The sequence below is a fragment of the Mobula hypostoma genome, chromosome 1 (genome assembly GCF_963921235.1).
Source record: "Mobula hypostoma chromosome 1, sMobHyp1.1, whole genome shotgun sequence".
Lineage (NCBI taxonomy): Eukaryota > Metazoa > Chordata > Chondrichthyes > Myliobatiformes > Myliobatidae > Mobula > Mobula hypostoma.
Genome location: NC_086097.1, coordinates 102,729,305 through 102,751,916, shown reverse-complemented (window position 1 = coordinate 102,751,916; position 22,612 = coordinate 102,729,305). Strand labels below are relative to the sequence as shown.

The 22,612-nt window shown below is 41.2% G+C and overlaps 1 protein-coding gene across 2 annotated transcripts in view; it reads right to left on the bottom strand.

Moving 5' to 3' along the window:
• The window catches only part of ubr1 (ubiquitin protein ligase E3 component n-recognin 1), a 294,835-nt gene that overhangs the window by 50,799 nt on the left and 221,424 nt on the right, over window positions 1–22,612 (bottom strand). For both annotated transcript variants that reach the window (XM_063054144.1, XM_063054153.1), the window contains 8 exons: window positions 17,573–17,725; window positions 16,854–16,951; window positions 13,552–13,642; window positions 11,308–11,456; window positions 9,196–9,251; window positions 7,897–7,993; window positions 3,049–3,116; window positions 1,837–1,987 (listed from right to left, as the gene is read on the bottom strand). In XM_063054144.1, coding sequence (XP_062910214.1) covers window positions 1,837–1,987; window positions 3,049–3,116; window positions 7,897–7,993; window positions 9,196–9,251; window positions 11,308–11,456; window positions 13,552–13,642; window positions 16,854–16,951; window positions 17,573–17,725 — 863 coding nt within the window. The remainder of the gene's footprint in view (window positions 1–1,836; window positions 1,988–3,048; window positions 3,117–7,896; window positions 7,994–9,195; window positions 9,252–11,307; window positions 11,457–13,551; window positions 13,643–16,853; window positions 16,952–17,572; window positions 17,726–22,612) is intronic.

The following is a 22,612-nucleotide window of genomic DNA, read 5'->3' as shown; positions in this document are numbered from 1 at the left end:
CACCGATTCCTCCTCATTATCTCCGTCCTGGCTTGCCGTGGGGGAGCTAGGCCCGTCGCCTTGCTGCGTCTCTTTATGTTTATCAGCCTTCGGAGCAGACTTTTTAATCTTCTTCTTAGACATCATCCTTGCCCCTTTTATTAATATAGTTATACAATATTAAGTATTCGTCTAAATTCGATTTTGGGGCAGTTTACACACACCATTTCCCAACTCCAGTGCTTGCCCTTCTGGCTCAGTCAGCCCTTCATCCCCCTCCTCATCTGGTTCTACCCATCACCTACCAGGTCCCACCTCACAACCCTCTCAAACCTCTTTATATTGGATGCCTCCCATCTGCATTCTCTTTGATGCAGGGTCTTGAGCCAAAACATTGAGTATCTTTTTGCCTCCCACTAAGTTCCTCTAGCAGTTGTTTTGTTTTTGTTCTAAACTCTTCCAGGTTTAGAAATACTCTAAGAATGTGAAATTCTTCAGCTTCTTCTTGGAACAATATTCACCTAGTCCCATCAATGTTTGTCCATAAGGTCTTGGATTTGTATTCCAATTCCTCTTTGTTTCACTCTACTAATATTGTCACCTTTGACATTAATTTTTGTTAGCTTGCACTCTTGTCTAATGTCTCTGCATATTGTGCCACATCAAAACGTATTACATAAATCCATGAGCACCATGGTAGTTTAGCAGTTAGCATGATGATATTACAGCTCAGGGTGTTGGGAGTTAAATCATGGTGTCCTCTATAAGGAGTCTCTGTACATCCTCTCTGTGGAATGTGTGGATTTCCTCCAGGTCCTCTCGTTTCCTCCCACAGTCCAAAGACGTACTGGGTCAGTTAAATGGTTATTGTAAATTGCCCCATGATTAGGTTTTTGGTTAAACTGAGGTTGTGTGATATTTCTCAAAATAAATAAATGCAGTAGCAGTAGCTAAGCACGTTTTACCATGGGTAGGGAGTAAAATTTGTTGATGCAAATCACTCCGAAAGTTATTTTGAGGTGTTCCAACAATTTGTGGCCATCTCTAATTGTCATCAACTCCGATCACTAGGCATTGAAATGAGAATAACAAGATAGCTGATACTAGTTCAGTTTCATTCACATTAGAGGAACACAGGAAATTCTCTCAAAAGTAGGTATGATCTGCATTTGTTTAAAAGTATAAAAATGTAAGTGTCTTCTAGGTTTCAACCTGTATATTGGCCAAAAAAAAACCACAATGTGTCTAAGGGACTTAAGATTTTAAAAATATAATGCAGTCAAAGACAAAATTTATGTTGAGATGCTAAATGTTAAAAATATCAGAAGACTTCATTTAATACACTGCCCTGAGTTTTTCCCACAATCACTCAATTATGTAGATGAAGGAAAGAGCAGGTATGAAACCTAGAAAATATCCATTATTCCCCTGCTTCACCTTTAGTGTTCAGGTACTCACTGGAAAGTGAACATTACAGGATTTACAGAAATGGGAGTTAACCCTTATTTTATTTAGTATCATTTTACTCAACCATTCTTTCCAATATAATGGTTAATAACTTATTTGCTGCTAGCATTGATGAGTCATAGAATCCAGACGGGAGTGCAGAGAGAATAAAAAGGAATAGGTGTAGACTGATTACAGACGAGGTGTGAATGCATGCTTGATGGTTGGCACAGATTCAATGGACTTGTTTCTGTGCTGGATGACTATGAATTTCTAAACACTGCAACGGTATGTCTTATTCTGTGGGGAAAAAAGGACATTGAGATAATTCTATACTTACAATCCCATTTGTGTTGACAGTAACACTTGGATTATAGTGACTATTGCAGTATTTGTATTTGTAAGTCTCACCTGTTGTTGAGGTAAAAAGTATCTGCACGATATGTGCCATGGTAACCAGATGGAAGAGGTAGAGGTTGTTGAAAGCACAGCTGATATCAGAGGGTTGCAGCTCCACAGTCTCTTCCGAGTACAATGAAGGAAATGCTAAGACTAGACTTACCTTGGAAAAAAAATCACAAAAAACAAACCCTTTAGAATTAAACTAAAAGATTCTTTTAAAAAAAAGCATATAATTAAACATACAAATCAAGCAACTACTTGCAGCTTAAGCATGGAACTCATTCACATCTTTGAAGAGAAAACTCCAAGACTTCTGGCACGGGAGATGTGGTCAAAGAAAAGTTTACCGTTACAACCAATCATAAGACTAGTGTTGGATGACTTCCTTTGTCTCAGTCTGTGACCAGAATTTAATTAAAAACCTTTAAAATGTCGAGGTCAGGGACACAGGCCGAGGAAAGAAATTAATGTTATACATTATGTTTGAACTGCTTACAAAGTTCTTCCCATCAACACTTAAGGTAAAAGACGTGAATTTTTGTTTAAGTCACCTGAACAAGAGATCAATTCCTAATGGATAAGCTCCATGAAATAGGTAGAATTATAAAAAATATTTGGTCAACATGGACGTATTGGGCTGATGAGCTTGCTTCCATGCCATGTAATTCTATAATTCTCAAGAAAAGGCTGAGAACAATGAATTTAGAGATTCGAGACCTCCTGATTGACTCTGTATTTGAGGTATTTAAAGTACTGTATCATCCTATTAATTCTATAAATCCCATTCATTCGATTAATTCTTAATACAAATACTAGTTTTATCAACATTCAATGATCAGACCATATTGCATTTACATTCCTTCAGAGCGTACAGAGGGTTCCAATCTCACCTCTGGCAGCTGATATCAAAAACAAAAAGCTAATCAGACCATAGATGACAGATGGATTTGTGCTTCAGAACATGATGTTTATAGGCACAAAACTCCAAGCTTAACCCATTAAAATAGAAAGTTATTTAATGCTCCTAACCCTATTAAGGCATTCAATTAGATCATGGCCAAACATCATAACTCCATAATCCAATTTTGCTCCATAACTATATTCTACAATAATTATAAATAAAATAGATCAACTCAGTTTTGAGGAAAGAGATTTCTACCCTCATCTGTGTGAAATCTTTCTATACAAGATGAAGTTCATAAATTTACCAAAGAAACATACCATGAGGTGGAAGAAGTCAATATCCAGAAAAGACCAATTGTTTTCAACATCCAAGGGAGGCACAAAAACTAAAATTAAAAGACATACCATATGATATAAAAACACTTTTTCTGGCAAGGTTGATCATCAAAAGTGAAGTTACTCTCAATTAAATAATATTCATATAACCAAACTAACACTCCACTATAGTTTTAACATGCAGGCATACATATGCACAATTCCTTTGCCGGAATCCTTTACTCAACATGACTGAGAAGGCAATGATGTGCCAGGTTTGAGGAAAGCCAGGAAGGAAGATAACTTGCCTTCAGCTAGCCGTGCAATACATGTCAGCATTATTTCTATTCAAAGTCCCAGCCATGATCATGATAATCACAGTGCTGGTGGGGAAACGGCAATCAGTTGAGTAGATCATTTCAGATTAGAAAAGAGACAACTTTTCCTTTTGACACAACCTCCGATTTACCAAAAGTTGTTGTGTGTGGATTATGAGATCGGTGTCCCACAAACTGTTTCCCATTTACCATGAATGACACAATAACCTTTAACTTTATATTTCACATTATATTTATTGAAGGCTATGTCATGTAATTGTAACGGAAGTCTTGCCTGAATCTTCAATTACAATGGCAATGGTGCTTTAGTTGTTGACTTAACATTGTGGTATAATAATAATAGTACAAATTCTACTGGAACTTCCAATTTTGATCTGATAATTTCTCTACCTACTTCTGAGTAGGCACTGCTACAAACTATAATGGACTTTAGTAGCAAATGTGTTATGACTGATGAATACTAGCATGACTTATAAAATAAACAGTGTCAGATATCAACAAGGTCAATGTACATAGAATTTCCCATTCTGACATGTCAGTCCTCTACTGTCACGATGAGGCCACACTCGGGTTCAAGCATCAACACTTTGTGTTCTGTCTGGGTAGCCTCCAACTTGATGGCATGAACATCGATTTCTCGAACTTCAGGGGATTGCACCCCCCCCCACTCGTTCACTATTCCCCGTTCCAGTTTCCCTCCCTCACCTTATCTCCTTACCTGCCCATCACCTCCCTCTGGTGCTCCTCCCCTCCTTTTTTTCTTCCATGGCCTTCTGTCCTCTCCTATCAGACTCCCCCTTCTCCAGCCCTCTATCTCTTTCACCAATCAACTCCTCAGCCCTTTACTTCAACCCTCCCACTCTCCCTTGTACTTCTTCCTCCCCTCCCCCACCTTCTTACTCTGACCACATCTTTTTCTCCAGTCCTGATGAAGGGTCTCAGCCCAAAACGTCAACTGTTTACTCTTTTCCATAGATGCTGTCTGGCCTGCTGAGTTCCTCCAGCAATTTGTGAATTGCTCCCTCTACAACTCCATTTTCTAAGACTTTATCCTTCTCCCTGTAACTACCCAGACTACCATGTCTCAACGTACAGAGTTCTGTTCACACATCATCCACAAACCCCAACTTTAACTAACCTCTTATTAAGTAACATATAGATTACGAAATTCTAAACCTTCTTTCAATCCTCTCCACAATCTCCTTCCTCCTGACCTCTAACCTCCTCCAGCACGACAATCTTTAGTTTTTGTCTGAATTTACCCAATTTGCCATGTTGTGAGTTGTCAAGGACCAAAACAACTTTATATCCCATGACATACTTGGTGGAACTGCTTTTGTACTGTAAATGAAATGTAACAACGACCCTTAACAATTTTTATTGATGCATCTTAGAAAGCATCCTATCCGAATGCATCATGGCTTGGTCTGGCAACTGCTCTGTCCAAGGTCAGAGGAGATTGCAGAAAGTTGTGAAAAGAGCCCAGTCATCTGAAAACTAGCGTCCTTTCTGTTGCCTCTTTCTACATTTCCCACTGCCTCAGAAAAGCAGCCAGCATAACCAACGATCCCTCCCATCCCGGATACTCTCTTCTCCCTCTTCCATCGGGGAGAAGATAGAAAAGCTTGAAAAATACACACCACTAGGCTCAAAGACAGCTTCTATTCACTATTATAAGGTTAGTAAACATTTGTATGATGAAGTCTTGACCTCACAACCTATCTAGTTAAGGCCCCTGCATTTTATCGACCCACACTGTACTTTTTCTGTAAATGTAACACTATGTTCTGCATTGTTATTGTTTCCCCCTTTTTCACTACCTCGATGTATTTATGGTGATCTGCATGGATGAAGGCAAAAAAGTTGTTCTCTGTATCTCAGTGCATGCAGGAATAATAAGCCAATTACTAGTTTGAACATAACAAGAAACTTCATGCAGAATATTCAGTTGTCAGCCTATTGGAAGTTTGCAATTCTGCCCATATTCAAGAATCCTGAGTTTTGGTCCTGTTAAGTGTTTAAAATTTAGCAGGTCAAAGCAGAATTGCTTTCTTGCTCAGGAAATTAAAACAGGTAATGACAGAACAAAGAACCTGTAGTTAGCTAAATTCACAATGAAGCATTCTCAATATGCAGGGCCAGTATGTCATTTCACTCATTATACTGGAATAGACCAGCAATCAAGTTCATAGACTACAACCTCTCAACTGTCTCATATTTCCCTTGTATGAGATTTAAGTCAGGACCCTTTCTGCATTACTCAAAAACAAACAGAGATCTTTCCTAGTGCCTGGTTGATATTAATGCCTCATCTCTGAGGCAGTAAAACAAATATTCTGACCATAGGTTGTTCATTGAACCTTACTGTGCTAATCAGCTGCCATTACAATAATCACTACAGGACAGATGTATTTTAGTGACTGTGTAGTACTTGGACAAGCCAGGTTGTGAAAGGTTCCATTTACAGGTTTCCCCCGCCATCCGAAGGTAGAGCGTTCCTATGAAACGGTTCGTAAGCCGAAATGTCGTAAAGCGAAGAAGCAATTACCATTTATTTATACGGGAAAATTTTGTGAGCGTTCGTAGACCCAAAAATAACCTACCAAATCATGCCAAATAACACATAAAACCTAAAATAACAGTAACATATAGTAAAAGCAGGAATAATATGATAAATACACAGCCTATATAAAGTAGAAATACTTTTCCACAATCATTGCCGACACAGATCTCCGTAGCAAAAATCTCACGCAAGCGCCGTCAGCAGAAAATCTCACGCAAGCGCTGTTGGCAAAAACACAACGCAAGCGCTCTCCAGTAATCTTTAAACTATGAAGCTGCCAAATCATACCAAATAACACGTAAAAATACACAGCTGATATAAGTAGAAATAATGTATGCACATTACCGGAATTGGGACAGCGCAGACCACACTGATGATGGTGTGTTAGGCTGAGTCGTCGCAGGCTGGGTGGTGCAGTAGCCCCCACCCTCCGGGTCACCAACCGATACATTGCCGCGAAGCACGCAGGGGTCCAGCGGTAGCCAGGACGCATCCAGCACATCTTTAAGAAAAAAGCCGAAATAAACATGCTAATTAATTAGGTGCTGCCCGACACATAATTAATTAGCATGTTTATTTCAGCTTTTTTCTTAAAGATGTGCTGTGTGCCTCCCGGCTACTGCTGCATTCTCCACGAATCGGTACAGTATCTGTCCGCGGCCTGGGTGTTGGGGTGGTGGGACACTGGGGTGTCATCTTGTCTGTTTCCATTAGCGCAGGCAGCTCATCTTCTCCTATGACTGCCCGCCTCGATGTCGAAGGTCGAGGTTCGTCATCTGCTGTGGCTGATGTGGAAGGCTTGCTTGACTGCTGAGCTTCGCGCATTTTTCTATCATACAGTTCTTTATAAGGACTCAAAGAATCTTGCAAATATCCCCTAAACCTACGTACCCTTTCAAAATTAAAGTCATACTTTATCATTACTCATTCGGTTTCGATTGTTATCCTTTCTTCTTCTAATTGCATCAGCTCTTCATCTATCAGTTCTTGGTCATGGGATGCCAAAACCTCTTCAACATCATCTTCATCAGCTTCCACAAGCCAAACTCACTTTGTCCTTGCTTCGTTCACCATGATCCAAAGGCTTAATTATGTCTAGTTTTACGCTAAATGTAACACCCTTACGAGCTCTTTCAGGCTTTTCCAACACCTTAGAACTCATCTTGCAAACGACTGCTCACAGGTTCTTGTTAAAGCAAAGCCGTTCCAAATCCGGGGAGAGCGGCTGCTCGGGGCACGTGTTGCTTTTGATCGTGCGCTGATTTTTTTTGCGCGCTGAATTTTTTTCGTAACAGTGAAAACACCTTCTGAAAGCGAAAACAGAGTACTAATGTAGGTCTTTCATAACAATGAGGTTTCGTAAAGCCAACGTTCCAAAAGCCGGGGACACCTGTAATATGTCTTTCTTTTCCAAGGACAGTTTGTGCCACTTAAAACTAGGCTGATATCTTATTTAATGTATAATGTGCGGAGATACCAAACAGTCATCTTCATCCAATATTTCCAACCTAAAATCACATGTACTGCTTCAGTACAAATTCTCCATCCTGTTTTGCATCAAGCAGTGCATTTCCAAGAAAAAAAAAGTTAACATAAGCAATGTTATGATAGTGGCTAGCATCAGTATAAGAATTCTCCACTAGAAACCTAAGAATGCAAATGGAAAACAGACCCTTTCAACATAGAGGATAAGTTCGTTTATTATTGTCACATGTACTCAGATATAATGGAAAAGCTCAGCTTAATGTCATCCATACAAATCATTTCATCACACCAGTGCACTGAGGTAGTACAAGAGAAAATCAATAACAGAATGTAGAATAGAATGTGACAGAGTGAGTGGCCTTGAAATTATATTGAGTACACAATTGGTTTGGACATACAACCATGAAAATTGTTCACATCGCAACTAAAAATTTCACCTTTACTTGTCACTCATGCCATACTCACCAGATAGTAAGCGAGTTAGGTGCTTCTGGATAACTTTGGCTGAGGCCACCACTCTCTGAGAAGCAGCAAACTGTAGAACTGCCTTCAGGCTTATACCCTAAAATAAACATAACTAGTCATTGTTCAAATTTGTTCATCAACAGCAACACAACTTCTGAAGTTATAGATAAAGAAAATAAAATTACAATATTTCTCATATCTTCCTGCACTGTCAGAGGATATTTTCAGCTTCCTTGGCAAATTGGTGACAATTCATTAACTGAGCAGCTGTCCTCTTAGGACACCTTCCTACAAGGAAGTTACTAACTCATCTAGAAAGTTGATCTTGGGTTTCCCTAATTAAGAACTCAGAACCTTATTTTCTTGTGAAATTACATATGAATTTATGAGTATGCAATTCTTAACTGGAATGTGGAATAATATTGAACTTGCCAGGACATGAAGGTGAGATGAAAGGAAAGTTGTAACTGAGAATGTGCTTTGAGAAAATAGTACATAATGTGAAAAGCTGTCAGGAAAGTCTCAATAGACATGGTGTATTGAAAGCTGAAGAAAGTAGTCAGAGAGGTCTGGTTGGGGGGTGTGAAATGTAAACAGCAATACCATAGCAACGAATGCCAAAAACCTTGCTCTTTTATAAAATGATCAGCTAAAGAGGCTGGAGAGTGACGGAGGTTAAAAATGTAATTTAATTGAACTGAATATTAATCTTGATGTTTTGAGAAAATGGCAAAATGAGTAGATGAACAAATTTTTTTAAAAGATGGAAAATACATATTTTTTTAATTCAGTAAGTTCAATGCGACTTGATGCTGCCCATCTAGCTCCTAGTTTGAGCTGAAATGGATAGGGAGAGTATGAGCTGTAATGAATAGGGAGACAGAGTGACTAAAGGCTTCATTAAGGGCTGGTCACTAAATCTCATACTGGTTACTAAACTACATAAACTTAAGAAATACAAAAGCTAAGCTAACCACTGTACAAACTGTTACCAATCTGCAGTTAACTGTGCAACAAAATTATATCCAGTGCAGGGCAACAGGTGACACAAAACAGACTCAGTGAAATGATTCCAAGTTTGAAAGTTTACTTTACGGGTTCTTACCACAGAGTGGTAAGGTGAACGTTGCTAGAGGCATTCAAAATGATATAGTATGAATAAAAAGGTTAAGAAAATTTCAGGAGAACAAGGCTTTAGGGAATGATGTTCCTGGTATAGGAAGGTCTTGTTGTTTATACACAGACACACACGAGGTTTATTCAACAACTGTTAAGAGAGAATGGAGTACACAGTTCTACCTGTCTGTCTGGCAATGATCCAAATAAAACTTTGTCCTCTTCATGAAGTATGTTCTCTATAGAAAGTGAAAGTTTTGTTAAAATAATTGATTTCTTCAAATTCAAATATTGATCAATGTAGACTGAAAAGTTCAAAGTAAATTTATTATCGAAGCAGCTACATATCATTCAGGCATTCATGATAGAACAAAGAAACACAATGGAATCAATGAAGAGCTATGTTTAAAGATTGACAACTAACCTATGTGCAAAAGAGACAAACTCTGGTAACAAATATATAACCTCACAACCAAGAGACTCACTTTCTAGGACAGTGTGAGAACGGGGGGTGGTGGAGAGGCAGACTAGGAACGGGGGTGGTGGAACAGCAGAGCAAGAACTCATAATAAGATAAGAAACAGAAGCAGGAGCAGGGCAACTGGCTTGCTGACACCACTCCGCCATTCAATAAGATCATGGCTGATCTGGCCATGGACTCATCTGCACCCACCTGCCTTTTCCCCATAACCCTTAATTCCCCTATCATGCCAAAATCTATCCGACATTGTCTTAAATATATTTACTGAGGTAGCCTCCACTGTTTCATTGGGCAGAAAATTCCATAGATTCACTATCCTCTGGGAAAAGCAGTTCCTCTTCATCTCCGTCCTAAATCCATTCCCCTGAATTTTGAGGCTATGTCCCCTAGTCCTAGTCTCACCTATCAATGGAAACAACTTTCCTGCTTCTATCCTATCTATCCCTTTCATTATTTTATATGTTTCTATAAGATCTCCTCTCCTTCTTCTAAGTTCCAGCGGGTACAGTCATAGACTCAATCTCTCCTCATGGTCGAACCCCCTCATGTCTGGAGTCAACCTGGTGAACTTCCTCTGCACCACCTCCAAAGCCAGTATATCCTTCCTCAAATAAGGAGACCAGAATTGCATGCAGTACTCCAGGTATGGCCTCACCAGTACCCTGTACAGTTCAATCCCTCTAGCAATGAAGGCCAACATTCCACTTGCCTTCTTGATAGCCTGTTGCACCTGCAAACCAACTCTGGCAGCTAAAGAATGGAGCAGGAAGACAAAACAATTACTTTAACCCAAGAAATTTTCAATTGTGAGTAATGTGCTGTGGCTGTTGAAATCTGGCCCATATCTATGACACATAGGAGTTAACACTTAAAAATTATGGAAGTTTGGATAAATTGATGTTCTAAGCACAACCCAAGGCAGTGAAACAGAGTGGGATTGTGCGGGGTAAAAGAATAAAGGACAGGTGTGTGTTAAGGTGGAAGACTGGAGAAATTATGAAATGATTAATCTTATATTATCTCTTACTCCACTTCTGTGACCCTTATTTTGCCTTGTATCATAACTTTTCCTGTTTTAACCCCTTGCATTTTTTTACATCTTACTACTTTATCCTCAACTTTTCCAAGCTATAATGAACATCAAACTGGAATATTATTTTTTCATGTCTTTAATATTGCTCTATCACGTCCTGAGCATTCTTTTAACATTTTCTGTTTCCTTGTCCATATCAGCAAAGAGCTTTGATCAATTCAGGCAGAAGTTGGGCTGTTTAGTTGCAATTTACAAGATATAGTGAGGCCCTATTTGGTCGATTTGAGGTTTTATGTTCGGTTTTGGTCACCCTACTAATGATGTCGTTAAACTGGAGAGAACACAGAGGATGTTGCAGCTACGTGAGGGACTGAGTTATGGAAAGAGATCGAGTAGGCTGGGACTTCTGTTATTGGAAAGTAGGGTTATCTTATAGAGAAGCATAGTTAAAGTTAACATGTATATTCTTTTTACCAGTGCTGGGGAATCAAGAACTAGGAGCAATAGGTTTAAGGTGAGAGGGGAGAGACTTAATAGACTTCTTTCATACCTAGAGAATGGTCAGTATATGGAATGATCCGCCACAGGAAGTGGTCAAAGGAGATATATTCACAACATTTAAAAGGTACTTAGATAGGTTCAACTATAGCTCAGAGGAATATGGAGCCAGTTGGGATGAGCTCTGATGGGAATCATGGTCAGCTTGGACCTGCTGGCCCTAAGGGCCTCTTTCCTTGCTTTTTGACTCTATAAACCCAAGCAATTTCAAGATAATGCAAACCCGTGGATTGGATTGTAAAGGCACAGGCACTCCACGCCATCAGCGGAACTCGAGGATCAACTTCATTCGGGTCAACATTCAATCCCACCCGGTACACAGCGGTAGCAAACAGCAGCAGCATTTCCACAATGCTTTTCGAATACTTGACTCTGTCAAAACGGAAGGACATTTTAGAAATCAACTTAATTTTATTTTTAGGATTAATATACCACAAGAAATGGAGCAGGCCACATGCGCCTTGTGTCTGCTCGGTCATTGAGGAAGATCTTTCACTCCAATGCCTCCAGTTTATCCTGTTTCATATGCCTTGATTATCTCATTACCCACATTTTTAATCTGACTGCCTTTTAATTTCTAAATCTTCCTTATATATGTGCTAGAGTTCAGCTGCACAAGTAGAACTTCTGCTTCAGTGCCAGTGACCAAAGTGGACCTGCGATCTGGGCGGACAGTCTATAATCCAATGGTATAAACATTGCATTTTCCAGTTTCAGATAACCCACACTCCCTGTGCTCTTTTCTTGTTTCTCCTGATCCACAGAGGTTCTCACATCCATCTGTCATTAAAGTTTCATGCCCCTCCCTTATTTTGTTCTACTTATCACCTTCCTTCCTTATCAGATTCCAGCACCTGCACCCTCTTGTCTCCACAGTACCTTGCAGCCTCTGCTTTTACCTTCACTCTGCTTCCATTTGCCTTTTCTTTTTACTCTTATCAGTCTCTACCAGCCACTACATCCCAACTCCACCCCTTCCCCATCTGTCCATCATCTCCCTCCTTATCTGAGTCCACCTATCGTCTACCAACGCCTACTTCACACTTCCGCCCACACCTCTTTATACTAGCTATTTCCCCTCTACACTCCCAGTCCCGATGCAGGGTCTGAAACCAGAGGTATCACCTATCCACAGATATTGCCCGACCCATTGAGTTCCTCCAGGAGTTTGTTGCTCCAGTGACCACAGTTTTATCTGGCTCTCTGGTGTCATCTCTGTGGCATGTGCTTATGTGTCTGCATGGAAGAGGAGCAGAGGCCAGCATGTTTCAAGCCATGAGCACACAGAATGGGGGAATACTTGAGGGACCTTGTGGCCTACTCCCACTTCTATTTCTTGTGTTTTTGTTTTGCCTGGGTACTGCGGTTTCTTCTCACATCTCCACACATCCTTGTGGGCAGGTGAACTGGTAAATAACTTTCAATGCAGGCAGATAAGGGTTGTAGAAGATCCAGAAGGATGTTAATGGATATACAAGGGATACAAGCGCTGGAGTGACCTGTCAAGAAAACATCACGAGGAAGTATGAGAAATACAAGCTGCCCCAAGAACTCCACCTTTCAGGGTCTTTCCTTACTGCAGCTGGACTGGAACCCACCTCAGCCAACCATCGCACAACTTTTCAATCTTTCATTCTCAAGATCTGAGCACAATGGGCCCAAGCTGCCATTTTCATTTACCTCTCACTGTGCTTAAGGTGGTGATGGTGGAATGCTTTGTAAAGGAAGTTGCTTTAAGGGAATTTCAGGACTTTGAACAATTTTGCAAGGTAAAGTTAGAAAGCAGGATGCCTCAGGTCTTTGTAATGCTTTCTCAGCTGATGAATGCTGATCTCAATCATACAGACCACATCAGCACTTTGCCAGAACTGAACTAGTTCTATGAAATCATGGACAGAAGCACCCAAAATAACAGGGGCAACATCCAAGAGCTGTGTTAGAACTGCCCAGATATTTACCTCAACCCTTTATCATTCTTCCCTCTAAAGCAGGGGCAAATATACGTAGAGCTAATTTTCTGGAACAGACTAGATTAGAACTCAAAGCAGTAATCTAATTAAGTTTCATACATCAAAGTTGCTGGTGAACGCAGCAAGCCAAGCAGCATCTATAGGAAGAGGCGCAGTCGACGTTTCAGGCCGAGACCCTTCGTCAGGACTAACTGAAGGAAGAGTGAGTCACTCTTACTCACTCTTCCTTCAGTTAGTCCTGACGAAGGGTCTCGGCCTGAAACGTCGACTGCGCCTCTTCCTATAGATGCTGCTTGGCCTGCTGCGTTCACCAGCAACTTTGATGTATGTTGCTTGAATTTCCAGCATCTGCAGAATTCCTGTTGTTTGCATCTAATTAAGTTTATTGTTACTCCAAGCCATAGTTACTGCCTGTTCAAATAGTATAGCACTGGTTTTAGTATTTCTATAATTTTAACTAAATATTCATGAGAAAACAAAAATGCTGGATTACGTACGGTGATTGGACTCCAAAGCTGAGGATGGACCTAAAGTCCACAGGACTTTCCCACAGAACTGGGTTCACTTGAATGAGACCGGTTTCCTCCTCTAGATAAAAAAAAACAACCACTGACTGCTGCAAAACTGAACAGCACAGAGACACTTCAAATAAAAGAGTAGCTCAGCTCAGAGGTAAACTTTTGGACTGATTAACTGACAGCAAATTATAAAACACGTTATGGCTTTGTGGAATACCCTCAAAAGGTAGGCTGCAGCAGAAATGTTGACCTTGGAAAGAATTAGGTTAAAAGGTGCTTAGGTAAACTTAACCTGGAATCCAAGCTCTTTGTTCTGGTCTCCTTTGCTGGATGTTAATACAGTAAAACATGCATCACTCTGGATTTTGGGCATGCTGAGCTTGTAGATTTTGTGGTCTATTGGACAGTATTCTTCTTAATATTTCAATGTACTTTCAATCACACAATTTTTATGCAAACAATCTTTAAAGTGCATGCAGCAGACATTCCCTTCTTCCATGAGTTTGAAGTGTGTGGGAAACGTTCCTCCCTCTCCCCTGCGAGTTTTAAGGAAGTATTGGAAGCATTCCTCCCACTCCACCACGAGTTTAAAGGGAACGTGGGAAACGTGCCAAATCGGCAAGATCCCCAACAATGGGATGGAAAATTGTCTAAGTTTTACTATAATCCCAAAGCTATACATTTCCATCATTTTGTTTTTGTTTTGGGTTTTCAGCATCAATGGTATCTTGCTTTTCAAGTATTTCTAAATTTTATTTAGAAATACAGCCCTTCTGGCCCAATGAGCCTGTGACACCCAATTACACCTATTGAATCAATTAACCTACTAACGCGTATGTCTTTGTGGAAGGAAACGAGCACCCGGAGAAAACCCACACGGGCAAGGGAAGAATGTCCAGGCAGCAGCAAAATTAAACCTAGACTGCTGGCTATGTAATAGCCGTGCATTAACTGTGCAACCCTAATACACCCACTTTTAGAAAACACAGAAAACCTACAGCACAATACAGGCCTTTCAGCCCATAAAGTTGTGCTGAACATGTCCCTACCTTAGAAATTACTATGGCAGACATCCCACCTCTCCTGGAAGTTCCAGGAGTCTCCCGCATATTAATAGTGGCTCCCTGATGCCCGCAAATTATATACAATATCACAGAAATCAATTTTTTTGAGAGCGAGTGAGAGAGAGAAAGCAAGAGAGAGTGTGAGAGAAAGCAAGAGAGAGTGTGAGAGTAACCACGAGACAGAAAGTGTGCGCATGAGAGAGAAAGCAAGTGAGAGCGCACGAACGGGAGGGAAAGCGAGAGCGCGAAAGAGCGCGTGAGTGACCACGAGAGCGAGCGAGCGGGAAAGCGAGAGAGAAAGCAAGCGAGAGCACGAGCGAGCGCGCACCATGGCAGAGTGTTCCAAAAAAAGAAAATATAAAACGTACGTCACCCAGACTACACTAAAGTGTACCCCTGCCTAATAGGGGTCAAAATAATGACAGTGTTGCTCGCTGCGCTGTTTGCAACAGTGACTCTTCTATTGCCCGTGGTGGGTTAAGACTGTAAAGACATGTTGAGGTGAGTTTAACAGGTATCATTCGTTCATTAGCATAGCTAACATTATTTAAACTAGCTGGCTAGCTGCTCAGGAGCTACTCTATTGCAGACATTCCACCTCTCCCGAAAGTTCCGGGAGTCTCCTGCAAATTGATAGTGCTACCTCCCTGAAATGAGTTTTTGCAGGGTGGGATGTCTGCTATGGTTACCCATAGCCCTCTGTTTTTCTAAGCGCCATGTACCTATCCAAAAGTCTCTTAAAAGACCCCATCATATCCGCCTCTACCACCGTTGCCGGCAGCCCATTCCATGCACTTACCACTTCCTAAGTAAAAAAAATTTACCCCTGACATCTCCTCTGTACCGACTCCCCAGCACCTTAAACCTGTGCCCTCTTGCGGCAGCCATTTCAGCCCTGGGAAAAAGCCTCTGACTATCAACACGATCAATGCCTCTCATCATCTTCTGCACCTCTATCAGGTCACCTCGCATCCTCTGTTGCTCCAAGGAGAAAAGGCCAAGTTCACTCAACCTGTTTTCATAAGACATGCTCCCCAATCTAGGCAACATCCTTGTAAATCTCCTCTGCACACTTTCTACAGTTTCCACATCCTTCCTGCAGTGAGGCAACCAGAACTGAGCACAGTACTCCAAGTGGGGTCTGACCAGCGTCATATATAGCTGCAACATTACCTCTCGGCTCCTAAATTCAATTCCACAATTGATGAAGGCCAATACACCGTACACCTTCTTAACCACAGAGTCAACCTGCACACCTGCTTTGAGCGTCCTATGGACTCGGGACCCCAAGATCCCTCTGATCCTCCATACTGCCAAGAGTCTTACCATTAATACTATATTCTGCCATCATATTTGACCTCCCTAAATGAACCACTTCACACTTATCCAGGTTGAATCCCATCTGCCACTTCTCAGCTCAGTTTTGCATCCTATCAATGTCCCGCTGTAACCTCTGACAGCCCTCTACACTATCAACAACACCCCCAACCTTTGTGTCATCAGCAAACTTACTAACCCATCCCTTCACTTCCTCATCCAAGTCTTTTATAAAAATCACGAAGAGTAAGGGTCCCAGAAGATCCCTGAGGCACTCCACTGGTGACCGACCTCCATGCAGAATATGACCCGTCTACAACCACTCTTTGCCTTCTGTGGGCAAGCCAGTTCTGGATCCATAAAGCAATGTCCCCTTGGATCCCATACCTCCTTACTTTCTCAATAAGCCTGGCATGGGGTACCTTATCAAATGCCTTGCTGAAATCCATATACACTACATCTACTGCTCTTCCTTCATCAATGTGTTTAGTCACATCCTCAAAAAATTCAATCAGGCTCGTAAGGCACGGCCTGCCCTTGACAGAGCCATGCTGACTATTCCTAATTATATTATACCTCTCCAAATGTTCAAAAATTCTGCCTCTCAGGATCTTCTCCATCAACTTATCAACCACTGAAGTAAGAATGTCACTCATCACTTTTGTATGTCACTCATGTACACTGTGATGATCATCAGCATTTGACAGTGGGCAGCTGATGCCTGACAACTCTCTTCTCTTCTCACTCCCACCACATTCCTCCAAAGCTCTAATCAAGCACCAGAATGCCAAATTCTTACCTCACACTGAGTAATTTTTTCTGATCAGATATCAGACTGTGTCTGGATTGCTTTCCAAACATAACCTTTCTGATTAAAATCAATTTCCCTCACATACGTACCTTTTGTGCCCGAAGCATTCAATCCCATAATTCTTGCTGAGACATTTTCTAGCCAGCGAGATATTGTGAGTGTAGGTGCTATTGCTTCGATATCTTTGCTGCAATACACAACAGATTGAACGTTATGAAGAGAATTCTCATACTATTTACATTTTCTAAAACTGTGAAGCTGGTTATTTGGTTGTCTTTCCAATACTAGATTTGCATTCCACTTGGTTTAAACTTATCTCAGCTGAACCTAATTGACAGTTTTGAGAGTGCAGTATTGGAATGTCAGTGACAGGCCTCTGGAATAGAGCACAGATAGGAATAGATCAGGGTAACAAGCAAGGAAGCCAGGATAAAATAAAAAAACAGATCAAAAGATTTAAGTGGGAAAGTGGAAACACCTTTTGAACATATTTTTAATTTTTAAAAAAATCAACAGTAGTGAGGTTATTAATTGAAAAGCAATTAACTACAGATGTTGGAAACAAAATATATATGACCAGTGCAAACAACAGGAATTCTGCAGATGCTGGAAATTCAAACAACACACATAAAAGTTGCTGGTGAACGCAGCAGGCCAGGCAGCATCTGTAGGAAGGGGTGCAGTCGACGTTTCAGGCTGAGACCCTTCGTCAGGACTATATATGACCAGTGGACAGTTCAAACACCAATCTATTTCCCACATAAGCTTTTATACATGCAATGAAGAATTAGATTGCTAACAAACATACCTGTCTAGACTGTGTGCTTGCAGTGGAATGACTGGGATGACAGTATTACAAAGAGTCTTGCACAAAGGGCAGAGGTACTCTCCATCTTCCAGACCAAAAGGAAGTTCAACATGAACCCGGTTGCGTGTTGGGTTCTGCATAGATCCAAAACATCTAGAAATGGCAAAAAAAAATCTAAATGTTGTGACTGACTACTGGAACATGTGGGCTTTAGATTTATATGTACAAAATATGATTTGTGAGCCGACTCAGCATCCCTATCATTAAGCAGAACCTTAACATTATCCACGTCAGGACCACCACCATTGGGAGTGAGTGACAAATATGATTGGAATGAAATTATGGCTTGAATGACTGAAAATATTTCACAGTAACCAGAGCTCATGTTACAAACCTCCAGGTACATGAAGATTAACCAGCTTAAGTCAGCTTGAGATGAGAATCAATACATCTCTCCCTACATGAATATTATCTACAGAAGGCGCTGCCTCAAGAGTAACAGAATCCATCATTAAAGATACCCACCAGTTCAGCCATGCCATCTTCTCTCCTACAGAAACCAGAAGTTCCATACAGTAAGTTTTAAGAACAGCTATTTCACTTCAAACATTTGGCTGTTCAACCAACTGGTACAACCTAATCACTGCAGTTTAGCAACAGTATGACCATTAAGATGGCCGTGCACTAAAATGGACTTGATTTTTTTGGTTTTAATTCTGCTCTTTAGAAGTTGTATACAATTAATGTTTTTCTCATGATGCTACTACATATAAGTTTGTCACTCTACCTGTGCACACACATACTTGTACGTATGACAATAAACTCGACTTTGAATACCTTGCTACACCACTCAAATGTACTCCTACTGCCTCTGTGAAATTCCTACCTGTGACATTTTTCCCCTTCAATTCTCTATCCTTCCAAGGCATATATTGCAGATGACAACATCTGCTCAACTTAATCTCATTTTTTATGGACTCCAGACTTCCATTGCATTGTATTCTTCAAGTAAAGACAGTAGAAATTGCGGCTTTTCTTTAGCACACCATTCTCACTCTCTGCCAAATACCTATTCCACCCAGGATATCAAGTTTCTGCCATCCATTTTATGCACTGTGAATACATGTCCTCCCAAAGTTACCACAGCTTCCACTTCTGAGAAAAGTTCTAACCCAAACAGTTTGGCTGCTGGCAATGTAGTTAAATAAGAACATAGGCCAACCAAGGGTAACAAGCAGTTAAACCAGAGAGTTCAACCCAACTATTTATATATTGCCATAATCTGAGGTCCCACACAGTAGAAGAAACCTGTAGCTCAGCAGCAGCTGGCAAATCCATCCTATCGGCCTCCTAAGTGCTCATTCAGATGTATACACTGTACATGTCGGGATCTCACAATTTTGTGAGGACTTGTAATTTAAACCCAATAAATAATGCTTGTGGAACAAGAATTAGAGATTAAGACAGTGGAATATCTCCTTCACAAAGTATAGTTACTCCCTGTTCCACTAAGTTAATTCTTATAGCTGGAATGAAAGAACAGAAATACAGTGGTACAGATCTTGGACATAAAGTAGAAAGATACAATCCAAAAGTATAATGCCATGTTAAAAGGAGAAGAGCAGAACTTACAACAGACAGAATCTATGACCGTGTTGCATGCTGTGACTATAGTTTCATTCTCGGCAAACACTAGGGAGGACTGCAGCTCTAGAGATATTCAATTTTAGAGCGCACTCTCTGTGGCTTTTTATAAAATCAGCTCATGCACAATAATTAATGTTGTCACCTCTTAAAGGATTGTGTCTGATTCAGAGACAGAGAGCTTAAAAGAAAGGATGCCTGTTGCTGCCAGTGACTTCATGAATGAAGTACAGTGCTTCAGTTAGCAGCAGGGGCCATGCCCTGAGGTCTGACCTGACTGAATTCCTGACCTGCAGAGGCGCCTGATGCCGACGCCCCAACAAGTCTAAAGCACCCAGAGCCAAGTCCTGATGCCAAGGCTCCCGGAGATGCCCCCAACTTAACTGGTGGGACAGCTCACTCCTCAGCTGGTCTTTCAGGCCTGTATGTGAATCTGACAGCCGAGCTTAATCCAGCCCAGGTCTGCCCTTCAGCAGTCATTTACCTTCCAGCCCAGATGGTTCCATTTCAGGACCAACCAGAGGTGGTCACTTATCTTGAAAGTGCGGTAAGAGGGCTGGGCTGCAGCTGAGGTTCAAACAAGTTCTCCTTCTCCAGCATACTACCAGCTAAACTAACTGGAATGATAAAAAAAAATGGCGGGCTATTGTAGGGAAAAATGGAGGGAAGGGTTTTAATCTAAGAGTAGGTTAAAGGTCTGTACAACATCGTGGGCCAAAGGGCCTGTATTACACTGTAATGATCTGTGTTCCAGGCCATTAAGAACAGAGTTAATGAATTAAGAGTGAGACTGACCTATCAAAGAGAACGGAAGGGCTGCTATGTGCTAAACACACAAAATGCTGAAGGAATTCAGCAGGTCAGGCAGCATCTACGAAAATGAATAAATAGTCGACATTTCAGGCTGAGATCCTTTATCAGGATTGGAAAGGAATTGGGAAGAAGCCAGGATAAAAAGGTGGGTGAGGAGATGGAGTGAAAGCTAGAAGATGATAGATAAGGCCATATAGGTGGGAAAGGTAAAGCGCTGGAAAAGTAGGAATCTGATAAGAGAAGGAAGTGGACCACAAGAGAAAGGGAAGAAGAGGGGACTGGGCGGGGGGGGGGGGGTGAAAGGCAGCTGAAGAGAAGTTGTAAAAGACCTGAGTAGGGAATAGAAGAGGAGGGAGAGGGGAGAAGAAAAAAGAGAAACAAAAATTACTGAAAGCTGAAATTGATGTAGTACAGGTTGGAGGCAACAAAGACAAAATATGAGGTGTTGTCCCTTGAGAGTGGCCTCATCATGACAAAACAAGCGGCTATGGACTGACATGTTGGAATGGGATGGGGAGAGGAATGAAAATTCTGCATTTTAGGAATGGAGCAGAGGTGCTGAACAAAGCAGTCCCCCAATTTACACTGGGTCTCAACAATGCACAGGAGGCTACATCGGGAGCACCGGATACAACAGTTACATCCCAGACTCCTGAGAGAGGTTGCTGAAGAGATAATGGATACATTGGTCATGCATGATCTTTCAAGAATCACTTAATCCTGGCATAGTCCTGGAGGACTGAAAAATTGCAAATGCCACTCCACAGGAAGACAAAAGCATGGAAATTATAGGCCAGTTAGCCTAACCTCAGTGGTTGGGAAAGTGTTAAGAGAACATTATTAAGGATGATGTTTTGGGGTATTTGGTGACTAATGAAATAATGTCAAAGTCAGCATGGTTTCTGTAAAGGGAAATCTTGCCTGAGATCTGTTAGAATTCTTCGAGGAAGTAATAAGCAGGATGGACAAAAGAGAGGCAGTGGATGTCATTTTGTTAGATTTTCAGAAGGCATTTGGTAAGATGCCATACATGAGGCTGCTTAACAAGATAAAATCCTATGGTGTTACAGGACAGATACTGGCATGGATAGAGGAATGGCTGACAGGCAGGAGGTAGTGAGTGGGAATAAAAGGGGCCTTATCTGGTTGCCTGCCAGTGACTAGTGGTGTTCCTCAAGGGTCAGTATTGGGGCAACTACTTTTCATAATGCTTGTCAATGATTTAGATAGTGGAATTGATAGCTTTGTTGCAAAGTTTCCAGATGATACGAAGGTAGGTGGAGGGGTAGGTAGTGCTGAGGAAGCAATGCAATTGCAGCAGGGCTTAGACAAATTGGAAGAATGGACAAAAATGTGGCAAATGGAATACCATGTTGGGAAATGTATGATAATGCATTTTGGTAAAAGGAACAATAGTGTGGACTCTAAATGGGGAGAAGGTTCAAACATCAGAGGTGCAGAGGGAGTTGGGAGAGCTCGTGGAAGACTCCGAGAAGGTTAATTTACAAGTTGAGTCTCGTAACGAAGGCAAATGCAATGTTGGCATTTATTTCAAGGGGAACAGAATACAAAAACAAGGAGATAATGCTGAAGCTTTATAAGACACTAGTCAGGCTGCACTTGGAATACTGTCAGCAGTTTTGTGTCAGAAAGGATGCATTGTCATTGGAGAGAGCCCAGGGGAGGTTCAAGAGGATGATTCTGAATGAATGGGTTAACATATGAGGAGCGTTTGGCAGCTTTGGGCCTGTACTCACTGGAATCTAGGAAAATGCACTGAAACCTACCGAATGTTGAAAGGACTAGATAAGGTGGATGTGGAGAGGATGTTTCCTATGGTGGGGGTATCCAGAACTAGGGGGCACAGGGGTGATCCTTTAGAACAGAAGTAAGGAGGAATGTTTTTTAAGCCAAAGAGTAGTGAATATGTGGAATGCTCTGCCACAGACTGCAGTGGAAGGCAAGTCCATGGGTATATTTAGAGCAGAAGTTGATAGATTCCTGATTGGTTGGGGTTTCAAGGGATATGTGAGAGGGAAGGTATATAGGGTTGAATGGGATCCAGGATCAGCCATGATGAAATGGTAGGGCAGACTCAATGGGCTGAATGGCCTAATTCTGCTATGTCTTATGGTCAAAGATGACCCTAACAGATTTGCAGGTGAAGCCCTGAATGGAGGCAGTCATTCCTGAATGGTTAGTAGGCTCTAACCTGATGACATTAATATCAATTTTTCCTTCCAGTAGTTTTCTCCTCTTCCCCTCCCCTTTTCCTCTTCTACTTCCACTCTGGCTTCTTGCCACTGCTCCTCAACTATCTGTTTAATTTAGTGGATGGACCATTCAGCATCCTCTGGCAAAGCTAGAGGTGGAGATCTGCTTCCTAATCAACAAATCATGGTGCTTGGATATATTAATTCCAGCAAGGTACTGCTTACACAGCTTGGAATATCCAATGGTGATAAATTGTCCATATTACCCTTCACAGGAGTTCACTTCAGAATCAGGATTAAGGTTAATATCACCGGCATATGTCGTGAAATTTGTTTTGCGGCAGTAGTACAATACAATACATAATAATTA